Consider the following 14,893-nt stretch of genomic DNA (forward strand, 5'->3'; position numbering starts at 1 on the left):
AAATGTATTTGAGTCACACACACACATATATATATATAAGGGTATTTAGATAATATAAAAAATAAAATTTCTCACGTGACACTTTCATGCTACTTTTTTTAGTGTCTAACAACAAATTAATATTTTGGGGGTGACCCGATGAATTTTTAAAAGGTCTTGTGATTTAACAAGGTCAAAAAAAAAAAAAAAAAAGAAAAAGAAAAAGAAAAAGAAAAGGCCCCTTGGACTTAACCGCCTCTTTCAGTATTATTTTTAGTTTTTAAAATTTCGGAAAGCTGTATAAATAGCCATCTCAGGCATACACACACACACAGACGCTCAGCAATTCTCACCCTTTCTCACTCTAGAAAACTCTCTCGCTTCTAACCGGAATCTGCAAGGCCCTCTTTATTTCGTGTGAATGGCGACGTCGTGAACCCTAACTCGCCATACTCAAGTAAGCTATACGTAACCCCACGCATATATATACACATACATCCTATAACGTACACATATATAAATATATTTGTATGTATGGTATATAATCATCATCATCAAGAAAGCAATTCTTGATGTATTATATATCTATAAATATATTTGTATGTATTTTCTTATAATAATCAAGAAATATATGTATTTATGTATTTATATATTTATATAAATATATTTATGTATTTATGTATTTATATATTTATATAAATATATTTATGTATTTATGTATTTATATATTTATATAAATATATAAATATATTTATGTATTTATATTTATAAATATATTTATGTATTTATATATTTATATAAATATATGTTTTCTTATAATAATCAAGAAATATATGTATTTATGTATTTATATATTTGTATGTATGTATTTATAGATGTAAATATATATCTATAAATATATTTGTATGTATTTTCTTATAATAATAAGGCAATTATTTGATGTATGATACTTCTTGGAATGGCAGATTCTGAATGGATTCAACAACAAGTGGAAAGGCGTTGGCTGGAACCACCAGAAATTTCCAAAATAATTCAAAATTTCAATTACTTTCCCTTAAGGATCGAGCAGCCACAAAGGCCACCAGGTCATCCAATAGTGAACCTATTCAATATAGTTTATGTCATGTTCTTTTTGTTTTGTTTTTTGTTTTTTTTTTTTGTTTTTTTTTTTATAGTGTAAACACTAAGGCAAAATGACAGAAATTTGTCTAAGATGACATATCTAATGACTTTATTCCGGGCTGTCTTGATTTACTGCGTGATGATTTTGTTGAAGTTAATTGTTCTACTGGAGAGGAGGAGAAATTTTTGGTTGAGAAAAGTCATTCCGTTATTGAAAACAGGACATCTATTTTTTAAAACAACTATATGTTGGGTGACAAAAATGCAGAAAAGGAGGGAATCATGGTTCTCGTAGTACATTGTACTTTGGTTGGACATCTTTTATCTGGATTCTTTTGTGAAGTTTTTGGATTATTATTTTTATATTAACAGTGTATATAAGTTAGACTCTTGTATATTTGTTGTGGCTCGGTTTTTTTGGTACCTATTAATGTACTGTTACTATAATTCCTCGCAAGATATAATAGGGTTCAGTATCTATTAATTCATGACAGAGTAGGTATCATGAATAAGGCCACGGGCTTTCACTTAAATTGCTACTTTGACCATATAAAGAATGTGTTTTGTAGGGGTGGGTAAATTATTTATACAACTTCCTCTAGTTTCTAAGTAATGAATGGATAACTTTTAAGTGAAGAGAACAGCTCCTCATCAGTGTTTCCTATTAAAAATATCATGTCACTCCTGTTCCATATGGTGCTAATATACATTCCAGGGTAGAGGGTAGTGATAGGGGTTTGCTAACTTTCAGTATGGGGTTCATCCTCAAATTTTCGAGCACTTCTTACACCTCTATTCCTGATGGAACACATATATTCCATGTTGATGAATGTGTTTTTTGTTTTTCAGCTAATTCCTGGTTCCTATATGACCAAACTGTAATGCCAAATTCACATGAGGACGGATACAACTGGTGGAAAAGCGACGTGGGAAATACAACTAAAGCTGATATAATATTGAAGGTTTGCTTATTCTGTCACGTGAATGTTCATTTTTAATTTTGTAGCCTAAGGATGTAATGAAAAGTTATGCGTAGTTAGCAGTAGAGTTCTGCCTAGTGATATTGGGTAGTTTGTACATCATGTATTCTTAAGCACTATAGTTGAATATCTGAGAATGAGAAATTTGCTACTCACCAGTGCGATGTGCAGATCAAATCTTAAGCTGAGTCCAGAATAATAGGCTCGATTATTTTTTGATGAATACTCTTAACTACTAATTTACTAAAGGTCAATGCGAGTCTTATCATGTGAATTCCTTAGCTGTTAGCCACTGACGGGATTGACCTTTGTTTTCATTTATCAAACAATTACCTCACTTGGTCTCATATCAAACTAGACAAGTATTAAATACATTCATATCCATAGAGACTAGTTCTTAAAACTAACCTTCCATACTTAAGAGATTCACCTTGTGCAGGAACTTTTCGTGATTGCCCCTCTAAATAAATTTGGGGCTTATAAGTTTTATTGGTTGACTTTTGACGGGGACAATTGTAATGGAACATCCTAAAATGGAAATGTGGATCATTAATTTGAGACATGTTGAGTACAAAATAATATGTTCACATTATGCATGATTGACATTGAGGACCATATTATCTGTATTTTTAGTTTGTTTTGTGTGTTTATTTGACACAAGACATTTTCTTCATTTTTTTGTGACTAATGGGATTTTGAGGATGCCATGGATGCACTTCACAATTTTCTTGGCACCTTGCATTTTATATATGTTAGAGGATTTAAATATTAACGTTACACCTTCCATAACAGTTTCAAAGGATACTGCATTACAACCTTGATCACCAAATAGATGTCCTTTTTGGGGATTCCAACTCTATACTATAGCATATGAACTTTGCTCTATGTTGCTGTATTTACTAGTTCTAATCTGTTTTTTTTTGGTAGGTTGATAGGACTGATGTTATCAAATGTTGCATGGTTCATGGAGAGGATAACCTGAACTTCCAAAGACGCAGTTATTGGATTCTTGATGAGTGAGTGACGCTGATTTCAAGCTCTATTATTTTTTAATTGCTCTTAATGTATTCACATGTTTGTAGTCCAAGTTGGATGAGTAGGCACAATGTTTTTTTTCCTTTGTGGTTGTGCTCTTTGGGGATTGCCTAAGGGAGCATATGCCAGTTTAATCAGGCCTAAACTCTGATTTTTAAATCTCTACCCCTCCCCAAAAAGGGCAAAAGAAAAATGCAAAATATACATGTGTATTCTAAATTGTGAATGAAACAATAAAGGAAGAAAGAAGCACTTTGGGAATACTTTATCGATTAACTATTTATTTATATTCCAGGCTTTTACATTTATATGCATGGTTCACTAATTTGGCAGCATTAGTTCTCATTTTATATATCATTTCTCCTTATTGCAGGCAGTTCAAGAACATTGTTATTGTGCATTACAGAGAAATCAATGAGGTATTCTGAGCACAAATTTCTGGTCACGAATTTCATGTTTCCCTTAATTTCCGGCTCTGTATTGAGATACTATAACCAAATCAACACTGCATAAAATGCAAGCATTTAATACACACACACACACACACACACAAGTAAATTCCTACTCAACCTGTGTTGTAATGTGTCAAATTGTCTTGAGTCATACGAGGACATCTGAAGCAGACATGGCAGACACATTTAGATCACAATTAAAATGTCCTTAGAATGGCTTCATTTGAACTATTTTGATCTTGATTTGGCTCATAAGTATGTTTTATAATTGTTTTTGAAAAATAGCTTTGTAAATCTTAAGTTTTATACATTTTTTCAAACTGGTGATCCCTAGGAAATTATGGATATTCAAAAAGTAGAGTTGGTTGATTTTTTTATTTTTATTTTTATTTTTTTTATGACTATACTTTCTTTCACAATTTATGCATGAAAATCACTCTATTTTATCTGATACATCTTCTTATTGCACGAACCTAAATTCTTAAAGCATGGTAATACTACTTGGGTTGCTTTATATGATGAATTGCATAACATGTCATCAAATAATACTTTCAACTTAGAATGTGATGAAATTGATATATTTAGACTGGCTTTTACAGAACTACATAATGATTTTCTTAGTTTACAAGTTGAAAATTTTGAATTGTTAGAATAAAATAAAGGCAGTGGAACATATAAGAGAGAATCAAAAACTCGAATTTGCTAGTTCAGTGTTTATGTTAACTGAAGTCAAAAAAGATAAAGGTGTACTTCACAGCCTAGGAAGATGATTGAAGAATTAAAATTTAGACTTGAAAAATTAGAATTGCTTCAGAAAACTAAACACAATACAATTGAAAAACTAGATTCGAAGGATATGGTTGTTAATTCTACATGTTGTCAACATAGTTATGGAAAATCTAGTAAGACTGAAAAGGTAGATCCCCCTAGACAAGTTCCAAAGTGTCATTATTGTTTAGAGAAAGGTGACATAAAATATAACTACACCAAACATATAAATGAATTTAATAAGAAAAAAGAAGCGTAAAGCTCTTCCTAAAGAAAAGACTCTACGAACTTCAAAAGTAATTATTCTTTCCCCCATTAAGAGTTTAGAGACAAATAAAAATCAAATCACTTCTAGTGAAAGGGAAATTTGGGTGAGAAAAGAGAGAGGGAAATTTGGGTGAGAAATGAAGAGGTCGAATGCTTAGTACATATATGGCACTTATCGATGATGAAGATAAATGTTTGTATTTTGATAGAGTCTTCTAGGCACATGACCGGAAACAAATCTTTTTTTGTCATCTTTGACAGATTGTGATGGTGGTATGGTTAGGTTTGGAGATTGTAAAAGGCACATAGGCTATGGAATTGTAACAATTTCTTGAATTTAGAGTTAAGAGATGTTTGTTATGTAGATGGACTGAAAACAAATTGAAGTCAACTATGTGATAAACAACAAAAAGTCTATTTTACACAATATGAATGTGTAGTAATAGGTAAGGAAGGGAATAATACTTTGAAAGGTACAAGGTCCATAGGTGACAACTGACAAGTGACTGTTATGTCATACAGTTAGAGTGTGTAATAGTGTACAAACTGATGCCATGATGCTATGACATTGGAGAGTTGGTCATGTTAACTATTAAGACTTGGTCAAATTTTATAAACATGATCTTGCTATAGGTTTGCCTAAGTTTAGAAAAACACCAGTCAAAATGTGTGATCCATGTCAAAAAGGAAAACAAACAAAATTATCACACAAGAGACTCTGAACAATAAATACATCTAAACCATGTCATCTTATACATAAAGATCTCATTGGGCGAATTCTAGTTGAAAATATAAGTGATAGGAGATATATGTTAGTTATAGAAAATGATTTTTCTTGGTACACATGGTTAGTTTTCCTTTGACAAAAATCAGACACTTATCATAAATTCAAGATTATATGTCAAGGAATCCAAATTGAAAAACTGACATAATTAAAAGTGATAGAGGTAGAGAATTCTACGGAGAATGTATTAAATTTAGTTATGAATTATAAATTAAACGTGAATTGTCTGTTGCAGGTACACCACAACTATATGTTGTAGCTGAAAGAAAGAGTAACTTAAGAGATGGTCAGAGCAATGTTACATACTTGTCTAGCTCAACATTTTTAGGCTGAGGCTGTGAACAATGCTTGTCACACCCGAAATAGAGTTTATTTGAGGCCTAACACTGATTAGACATCATGTAAATTATGGTTTAATAAAAAACTTAATATAAAGCATCTTAGAACTTTTGGGAGTAAATGCTGTATTTTGAGGGATAGATAGGATCTAGGTAAGTTTGATTCTCGTAGTGATGAAAGATACATCTTAGGTTATGCTTCAAATAGTAGGGCTTATCACGTCTATAATTTGAGAACTAAAAAGGTTATGGAGTAAATAAATGTTAGAATTGATGATGAAGGTAAAGCTATTGATAATGATGATTTTTTATTTTTTTTATTTTTATAAGTAAAAATTGGGTTATAGATCCACCAAAGTGGGAAGCCTTAACCGGATGCGTTAACAGGTAAGCCCAAAGACTGTTCCCGTCCCTGTCAGGGGAGATGCCAACCATCTCTCCTTTCTATGAACACAACTATTGATAATGATGATGACATTGAATACTCACTCCACCTAAGAACCTAGAGAAGAGACCTAGCCCCTTAGACAAGGACACAAAGTACATAGGGATCATCCTACTGATGAAGTGATTGGCAAATTAGATACTGGAATTAGAACCAAAAGACCATTACATAGTCAAATTAACAATTTATATTGTCTTTCTCAGGATTTTTTTTTTTGATAAGTATATTGTCTTTCTCAGGATTAACCTAAGAAAGTAGATAAAGCCCTAACAAATAGTGACTGAAATAATGATATGCAAGAATAATTACAACAAATTGTTAAGAATGATGTTTTGACACTAGTTCCTAGGTTTAAAGATGCATATATAATTGGAACTAAGTGGATATTTAAAAACAAGCTTGATGCCCATGGCATAGTAGCTAGGAATAAAGCACAATTAGTTGCACAGGGGTAAACCAACTCGAGGACATAAATTTGGATGGAACTTTTGCACCTGTTGTACGATTGAAGTCTTCTAGTCTATGAGACTAGAGAAGGAGTTAATGCCAAATTGGAGTTTGGAGAGAAGCTTTAGAACAAAAAGGTTTAAGATAAGTAGAAGTAAAACTGAATATATGGAATATAACTTCAGTAAATTTAGAAATACAAATGAGGATATAGTGAAGATTGAAAATCAAGATGTACAAAAAAAAAAAAAAAAGAACATTTTTCGTTATTTAGGCTCAATTATTCATAATGAAGGAAAAATTGGAGATGACGCTAAACTTGTAAGCAAGGCAGGATGGTTCAAATGAAGAAGTGCATCTAGTCTATTATCTGATAGGCGTACCCTTATGACCGAAAGTGAAGTTCTATCAAACTGTTATTAGACCAGCCACACTTTATAGCACAGAATATTGGGTAGTTAGGAAATAACATATGCATTGAGTGTGGCAGAAATGCGGATGTTGAGATGGATGTTCCGTAAGAGTAGAAATGATATACTTAGAAATGATCACATTCGGAAGATGGATAGAGTAGCACAGATTGGAGATAAAATGAGAAAATTGGTTAAGATGGTTTGGACATGTGCAAAGAAATCTTAAACCGCGCCAATTAGGAAAAAGCTAAATAGACTATATTAGGGGTAATACTAGAGGAAGAGGAAGACTAAAGTTAACCTGATAGAGTTGGTAAGAATATGATAACATGTGGATTGACTGAGACTATGGCTTTAGATATAGTGGAATGGAAACATAGGATTCATGTAGCCTACCCCAAGTAGTTCGGAAAAGGCTTGGTTGTTGTTGTACAATTGAAGTCTATAAGAATACTACTTGCCATCGCTTTCGTTGGAAGTTTAGATTATACCAAATGGATGTTAAAAACACATTTTTTATTGGTATGTACTTGGAGGTTTATGTGGAAGTGGAACAACCTAAAAACTTACATTCCAAATATTTTTAACAGGCTCTATATTTGTTTTTAAACAAGCTCCTAGAGTTTGGTATGAAAAACTCACTACATATTCATTAGGAAAAAAATTCAAAAGAGGTGCTAATAAAACTCTTTTTATTAAGAAACTTAATTGATAATGCCCAAATTTATGTAGATGATATTATTTTTGGTTTCATTTATGATGAAAAAGCTCATGAATTTGTAGCAGAACAAATGAGAGAATCTTTTAAGATGAGCATGGTTTTGGTGAGTTTACCTTCTTCCTATGCTTACAAATTAAATAATCAGATGATGAAAATTTTCTCTCACAATCTAAATACGTTAGAAAAATAAGTGAAAAAGTTAGGGTTACAATTAGCCAGAAGAGTGAGTACTATTATGAGTGTGACTACTAAGTTAAGCATAGACCCTAGTGGTAAAAGTATTGATCCTTATTTATATGGGAGTATGATAAGGAGTTTACTTGACTGCTAGTAGATCATACGTAGCTTTTAGTGCTGATATATCATATATGTGTTTGGTATCAATTTGATTCTAAAGAGTCGTACATTACAACTGTTAAAAGAATCATTATAAAACTCAATAGGACTCTAGATTATGGATTAAGGTAAACTAATTCAAATTGTGAATTAGCTGGCTATATTGACCTGAAGTATAGATGTTAGAAAAAACACATCTAATGGGTGTTTCTGTCTAGATGCACACTTATTAGTTGCATGGTCTAGTAAGAAACAAAAGTCAATTTCATTCAACGAAGGCCGAAAAATATCTTTAAAAATCCTGTATTCTGTGTCTATATTCTGTGATTACACGTGAACTTATTAAGCAAAAAATAATAATCTTAGAAGAAGTTCATGGAAACAATCGATTAGCAGATATTTTGACAAACCCATTAGACCCAACCATGTTTTAAAACATTAAAACACTAGGAAAACTATTGTGTGGTTACTTTGATAATTGATTTTCTTTATTTTGTAAAATTGTAGTATTTTTTGTTTAATCATGCATATGTGAATTGAAATTATCTTTAAAGTTATCTTTGAAGAAAAGTTAATACATGATTTACTTGTCCTCCATTAGATTTTAACTCAGTCCAACTCAATCACACTAAAGAGTTGATGTTTTGATTTGTTTTAATACATGTGGTTATTATCGTGTTATTTGTGGTAATTAAGATTACTGATTACATGACAGAAGACCAAGAATATATATATATATATATATAAATATATAGCATTAATAAAAAAGAGAGGAAATATATAGAGGTAAAATTTTCTGATGCAACTCCAGCCTTGAAAAGGACTACATTTACGATTTGTCTGACGCTATCATGACAAATAAAAAGTAAGAGAAAATATCAAAAGATATAATAGTCTGGAGAAAGAGTCGTTGCCTAGCATGTTAGAATATTTTAATTGAAAATATATATTAATAGTTTATTTCGTGTTTTATTTATTTTGTTTCTCTTATTGTTGATTTAGGATGAGGTCATCCTGCTTCGATACAGGTCACTATTTTGGTTGGATGAGCCTCAACTCATGGCAAGGGAGATAGAAATGGAAATTGCCATGTCTAAAACCACGTATTTTCATGTGATGGAGTTTTACTAGTTTCAGAAGGTGATGATTTTTACTTGGTGAACCCATCTACCCAAAGATGGAAGATAGTGCCTCCGTGCAAATACGTGGTTCGAGATATGCCTCGCATCTTATACAAGAAAATTTGGGGAATTGGTTTTGATGGAACTACTTTTAAAGTTGTGCATATTTCCTTTGGAAACACTAATCAGATGAGTCAAGTTAGCGTCTTCACCCCAACCAAAAACAGATGGCATTTGGTTCGTCCCTCCCCGCATGATTATTCTTTCAGTTCAGGGCATGGGGTCTATTTCAAGCAATCAATTTATTGGATTGCAAAAGATGGTGAAGAGGAAATTCTCTCTGTTTTCCATCTTCCTACTGAGACTTTCACCAGAGTTCAGACACCCTGTCATGAGACACGAGGAGCAGGACGAGTTGATATCTGTCTCCTGAAAGGTAGACCAGCTATTTTTATGTACGTGGATTCGATGCTCAAAATTCACTTGTTACTAGATGAAAACGATGATCGTGCATCATGGAGTAATTTTGAAATAAAAATCCCCAAAGATTCCTTTCCGATCAAATTTCTGAAGAATGACATTCTCCTGCTGAAAAATGAGAAGCTAATATTGTATAACTTGGAATCGAAAGGATTTGAACCTTATGATGTTGCTAATATGCCAAACATTCGCCAAGCAACCAGCTTATGGTATGGTATCTATATGATTTTTTTTTTTTTAATCAATTGGAGTTCAACTATGGTCACTTATTACTGTTGGTTTTGACAGGAAAAGGGAATCGAACCCTCAAGCAACACTGCTATTTGAGGGAGTTTCTGCTGGAAGTGAAGGTTGAATACTGTGATGTTCTAATCTGAAGTCCATAGCCATCAACCAACATTGCTATTTGAGGGAGTTGCTACTGTAATGAAGGTTGAATACTTTGATGCATGATCTAATCTGAAGTCCATAGCCATGATGCGTTTTGCTTTTTGCAGTTTCTTATGAGTTAGATATTACCATGAACAAGTAGATATAAGAGGAAATTACCAACTCTTGCTTTGTTTTGATTTTGTCTTGCAACATTACTAGTGAACCTAATCTGTAGCTTTAATAATAACATTTTGTTATATTCTATATGAGTTAGGTAGCCTAGTGTCAGGGAAGGTCAAACATGGAGCTGTGATTTGCCATGGTCCATGGCCATGATTTAAGTCATGTGATTGCAATTGCACTTGTTGATATGTATGCGAATTGTGGGTGTATTGGATCTTCTCATAAGGTCTTTTGAAGAATCCACTCCTTGTGTAATTCCATACACTTCAATGATTACAGACTTTGGGAAATTATCGCTCAACTCTTTCCAGAAATGCTTGAGAGAAGAATAAGTCCCAACAATGTCAAAATTGTGTGTGTCCAACATGCTTGTAGTCATTCAGGTCTCATCGATGAAGATGAAGGTCTTGAGCACTTGAAGTCCATGTTCGATGGACATGGGATAGTACCTGACTCAAAGCAGTTGTTAATATGCTAGGCCGAACTGGCAAACTTGATGGGGCTTATAGCATAGCGAAGTCTATTCAAGTCAACCTGGATAAGGGGCTCTCATGTGGGGAACTCTTCTATCTACCAGTAGGCTTTATGGAAAGGTAGATATTGCTTTTGAAGCCAGTAAGTGGCTTATAGAATCAAACCAACAATCACTTTTGCATTGGCCAGGAGGTGGGATAGTGTTCATAGTATTTGGTCTGAAATGAAGGGTATGGAACTTCTAGAGAACCTGGTTGCGGTTGGGTTGAGATCAAGGATTGTACTTATATGTATCTAGGCTGGGAATATGTCCTCGTGCGCACAAGGAAGTGAAGTGAGTTTGTTGAGGGAATTGGAGAGGAGAATGAAGAAAAGGGGGTACATGAGAGAGAGTTCAGGTTTGGTGTTTGTCAATGTGGACGTGGACGAGGAAACCAAGGAGGGGATTGTGGGTCTTCATAGTGAGAGATTGGCATTGAGTTCTGGTTTGATAAGCATACCTAAAGGAGTGACCATTTAGAGTGCTGAAAACTTGAAAATGCGTAGGACTGTCATGAGGCTTTCAAGCTGATTAGTGAGATTGTGGAGGGGGATTTTGTTGTTAAAGATGTAAACAGATTCATCATTTTAAAGATGGCACCTGCACTAGCAGGGACTTCTTGTGATACACTTCTTCCAACAAATGGGCAATAGAAGATGAATGGAGTTATCAGCTTATTAATTAGTTGGCTCGACTGTAACAATGGTGTCATACAGGACACGCATGTTCTCTGCTGGATAGTTTGTTTTGCTTTTGTGGTTGTTTTTATGTGTCGTTTTGATGGACAGGAGAAAAAACTTAGAATTGTTCTCTGGGTTCCACTGATGTATATATGTGCTTATCAGCTTATGCATATATTTAGATATATATACACACCAGGAGAAGAGCACGTGCGACGCTTGAACTTCTACAATAATTATTATAACAAATAAATAATTCATTTTAAAGAAGTGAAAATTTTGAACTTCTATATTTCACAACCCAAAGCTTTGATTTTTTCTTTTCCTCATTTCTTTTTTTCTCTCTCTCTATATATTTTTTATCACTTCCTTTTTCCATCATTTTCAATTTTTTTCATCTTCTCATCATTTGTTTTTTCATCGTCATTTTTATTAATTTCTTGTTTTTTTTTTGGGAGATAATAAACACTTTTTGCATGCTTCGTAAATTACATCCGAATGAAATTACTTGGATATAGTTTTTATTGTAATTGGCATGAGAAATGGACAAGTGCAAAATGAAAAAACATCACAAGCACGCATGCACACACAAACACATGTTACACATTCTACGTAAGCGCATCTCCAAAGCAAAGGTACACTTTTTTTTTTTTTTTTTTTTTTCCCCTAATATATAAATAATAATTCTATTCGGTGATCAAAAGAAGGTGACAAGACCAAGTTCATGTTTTCCTCTTTTCAACCTTGGCTTTGGTTAGATGAATAAAATATTCTTCGAACCAACTCAGCAACTCAATCTTTGAGTGTAGCTTTACTCCAGATCAAAAATGCCTTGTAAATTGTTCAAAGATTGATTGTTTGCCCCACCATTTCTCTTGCCATGCAGTGTTGGGTTTGTGTGTTGCTTAATCAGAACCACTGATGAGACCTCTTCTGCAACGTTGGGTATTTTTTTTCCCTTTTATATCATGTTATTATTCTTCAATAGCTGAATTATCCTCAAGGTGCTTCAACATTGTTCCTCATCAAAATAGAAACTAACTACGCCAGTTTCCTAATTTTAGGAAACCTTACTCTATACTAATCTAAATTTTTTTAACCATATATATTCAAAATAAGGTGAGTTGTCTAATGAAAATAATGAAAGTGAGAACTAAGGAAATATAATAAAGTATGCACCATAACAACTGCTTGTAATAATCTTGAATGATGCAATCAGTTTCTCTTTACAACGTCCTCATTAAATTTCCATTTAATAGCACTTGCAAGATAGAAGACAACTTCGACAACCGATCCTTTTCCACTTAATTGCATTAATGGGTAAATAATATTCTAAAAAAAAAAAAGTAACATATGAAAAATAGCTGGCATAACACCGAACATAGCAAAGTTAAAATTGTTGAATTTTGTGAAGTTTGATCATTACTTGGGATTACATTGTGAAGTTGTGAAGAACTCGGAACGGTTAAATTAGCAGATTTTGGTGTCATCTTGACTAATGGACTGGTCCAAACATTATGACCGATCCCATGTGACTCTCACAAGACTTCTTTCGCGATTGGAAGATTTCGACCGGTCTCTCACGAGACTTCTTTGGCTACTGGAAGATTTCGACCAATTCCGCTTTCAGTGCACCGTTCCAATTTGACAGGGAGCTTCAGAACGGTGATGTTGTCAAGATAGACCGGTCCATCTCTTTTGGACAGGTCCAACACACTTGGGAAGTTGCAAAAATTAGTTTTCAAATGGGTTTTTGATTCAATGTGGCAACCGGATATGCGTGGGCGGGTGCAAGGCACTGGTAGGTTACGAGTACACAATCTTTTATGTCGCTTGAGTATGGAAAATGTGAGATATTTATATGTACTAATGTTATCTCTAAATGATATGAGTCATTTTAGGGTAACACTCAATAACAAAACCATGTGGGCCTAAAACGAACAATATCATACTATGTGGTAGAATGGACCATCACAAAATGATATCAAAGCTGGAACCCAGCCGGAGTGTGGCCAATGGGGACATTGGATCCCTAAAGGGGATGTGATTGTAGCGACCTTGTGGATAGGTATGCTTGACTGGTAGGCTATCATGTTTCGAGGTGTGAAAATAACTAGTGAGGTGCTTATATGTATTGGTAGGGGAGCCCAAGTCATGAGGAACTCATCACATGTCAACCCACTCCATATAGGATGGGTTTCACGAATTTTTCGGATTCCTCGGGTCATCCCAAATTATAATATCCTACTAATACATCAACATTATAAAAATGTTAAGAGTATACTATTAACATAAATTAAAAAGGACATAAATCAACCAAACTATGTTATTAGAATTTGAAAACTTGTGGGACTTAATAAAAAATTTTCTTACTCCCTCCATTCCAAAATAGTTATCTATCTTGGGAACTGTGACTCACAATTTTATATTATTTATTATTTTGTTTCCTTAACTAAAATTCAATTACTATAACAAAAAAAAAAAAAAAAATTTAAAGTGTGTCCAAGTTAGGTGAAAACCCTATTAATATTAAATCCTCGATACAATGTATTGTAGACACCCCATTTTTTCCTCTCCTTTCACATTACAAAGCCACATTAGCCACAAGGAAGAAACTCTTGAGTCTAGTTATTGGTAAGGCTCACATAGCAAAAAATTGAAAAATCAAAATCTGACCATCTGATCAAAAGTCAGGCTTCATATTTGCATATATAACACCCCGAAACCTTAGGAAAATACAAGGATCAAGCACATCACGCGCTTCGTAGAACCCGATGACAAATCCCCCAGAAAGGACAAAATTGAGATTTTACATTACAACCCCTCAATCCGATTGTTAGAATGGTAAACAAATTCCAGAAATATGTCCATACTACTCAAAAAGCATAGGATACATCCCTCTTTGAGATCAGCAGCCTTCCTTAGCACCTTGATTGATGAAACCCTAAAATAGGGGTAAAATGGTCAATTTCAAGTTTGACTTTTAAACCAACAGCAACATACATCACCATTGTGCTCAAAAGGTCCAAAAACCTTACAAAAACAACGTGATAATGCCTACTTTCCTTTCGAGCCTGCATTTGACCAAAACCATTTGGTAAGGGTCAACGATCAACTTGAAGTTTGACTTTTCAAATCAACAATAAAACGGACAAATATACATTGCATTCATAAGGTTTAAAAATCTTATAAATTATTATAATATTAGCTATGTTCCAATTGGAACACTCATTTGACCAAAATTCTAATCCCAGTGACAAAACAGTCAATTTACATATATGCTGAGTTGTCCAAACCTTGCTAGGGGGAAAACATATGCCATCACATGCATGAAAAAAATCCCAAAAAAATGCTTAGAAATTCAAAAATACCATAAAATGCAGTTTCTAAAAAATTGGGGGCAAATATGTAATTTTAGCAGCAAATAGTACATGGAGCATTTTTAAATACATTATG

At 33.4% G+C, this 14,893-nt stretch overlaps 1 protein-coding gene, 1 long non-coding RNA gene and 1 other non-coding gene across 3 annotated transcripts; 2 read left to right on the forward strand and 1 right to left on the reverse strand.

Moving 5' to 3' along the window:
- The first annotated feature begins 266 nt into the window (after nt 1–266).
- Nucleotides 267–6,874, forward strand: LOC132275188 (uncharacterized). Its single transcript, XR_009470586.1, has 5 exons — nt 267–436; nt 945–1,064; nt 1,951–2,063; nt 3,009–3,097; nt 3,490–6,874. It is a non-coding gene; the product is annotated as an uncharacterized LOC132275188 (long non-coding RNA).
- On the reverse strand, nt 6,055–6,179 carry LOC132275813 (U6atac minor spliceosomal RNA). The gene has a single exon (XR_009470759.1). It is a non-coding gene; the product is annotated as a U6atac minor spliceosomal RNA (small nuclear RNA).
- Nucleotides 6,875–8,617: 1,743 nt separating the features above from the next.
- LOC132275187 (uncharacterized) lies at nt 8,618–10,466 on the forward strand. Its single transcript, XM_059776605.1, has 2 exons — nt 8,618–9,897; nt 9,977–10,466. The coding sequence occupies exons 1-2, from the start codon at nt 9,305–9,307 to the stop codon at nt 10,041–10,043; spliced, it is 660 nt and encodes a 219-aa protein (XP_059632588.1). The 5' UTR covers nt 8,618–9,304; the 3' UTR covers nt 10,044–10,466.
- Nucleotides 10,467–14,893: the final 4,427 nt, after the last annotated feature.

The sequence above is a fragment of the Cornus florida genome, unplaced genomic scaffold, assembly GCF_030987335.1.
Source record: "Cornus florida cultivar Cherokee Brave unplaced genomic scaffold, ASM3098733v1 CherokeeBrave_3.0.0_Hap2_Chr09, whole genome shotgun sequence".
NCBI classification, from domain to species: Eukaryota; Viridiplantae; Streptophyta; class Magnoliopsida; order Cornales; family Cornaceae; genus Cornus; species Cornus florida.

Bases quoted from the DNA above. Each gene is read 5' to 3' on its own strand.
- LOC132275187 (XM_059776605.1), top strand. From the start codon at position 9,305: ATGCCTCGCATCTTATACAAGAAAATTTGGGGAATTGGTTTTGATGGA. The intron at 9,898-9,976 runs GTATGGTATCTA...TGGTTTTGACAG, and splicing joins CGCCAAGCAACCAGCTTATG to GAAAAGGGAATCGAACCCTC.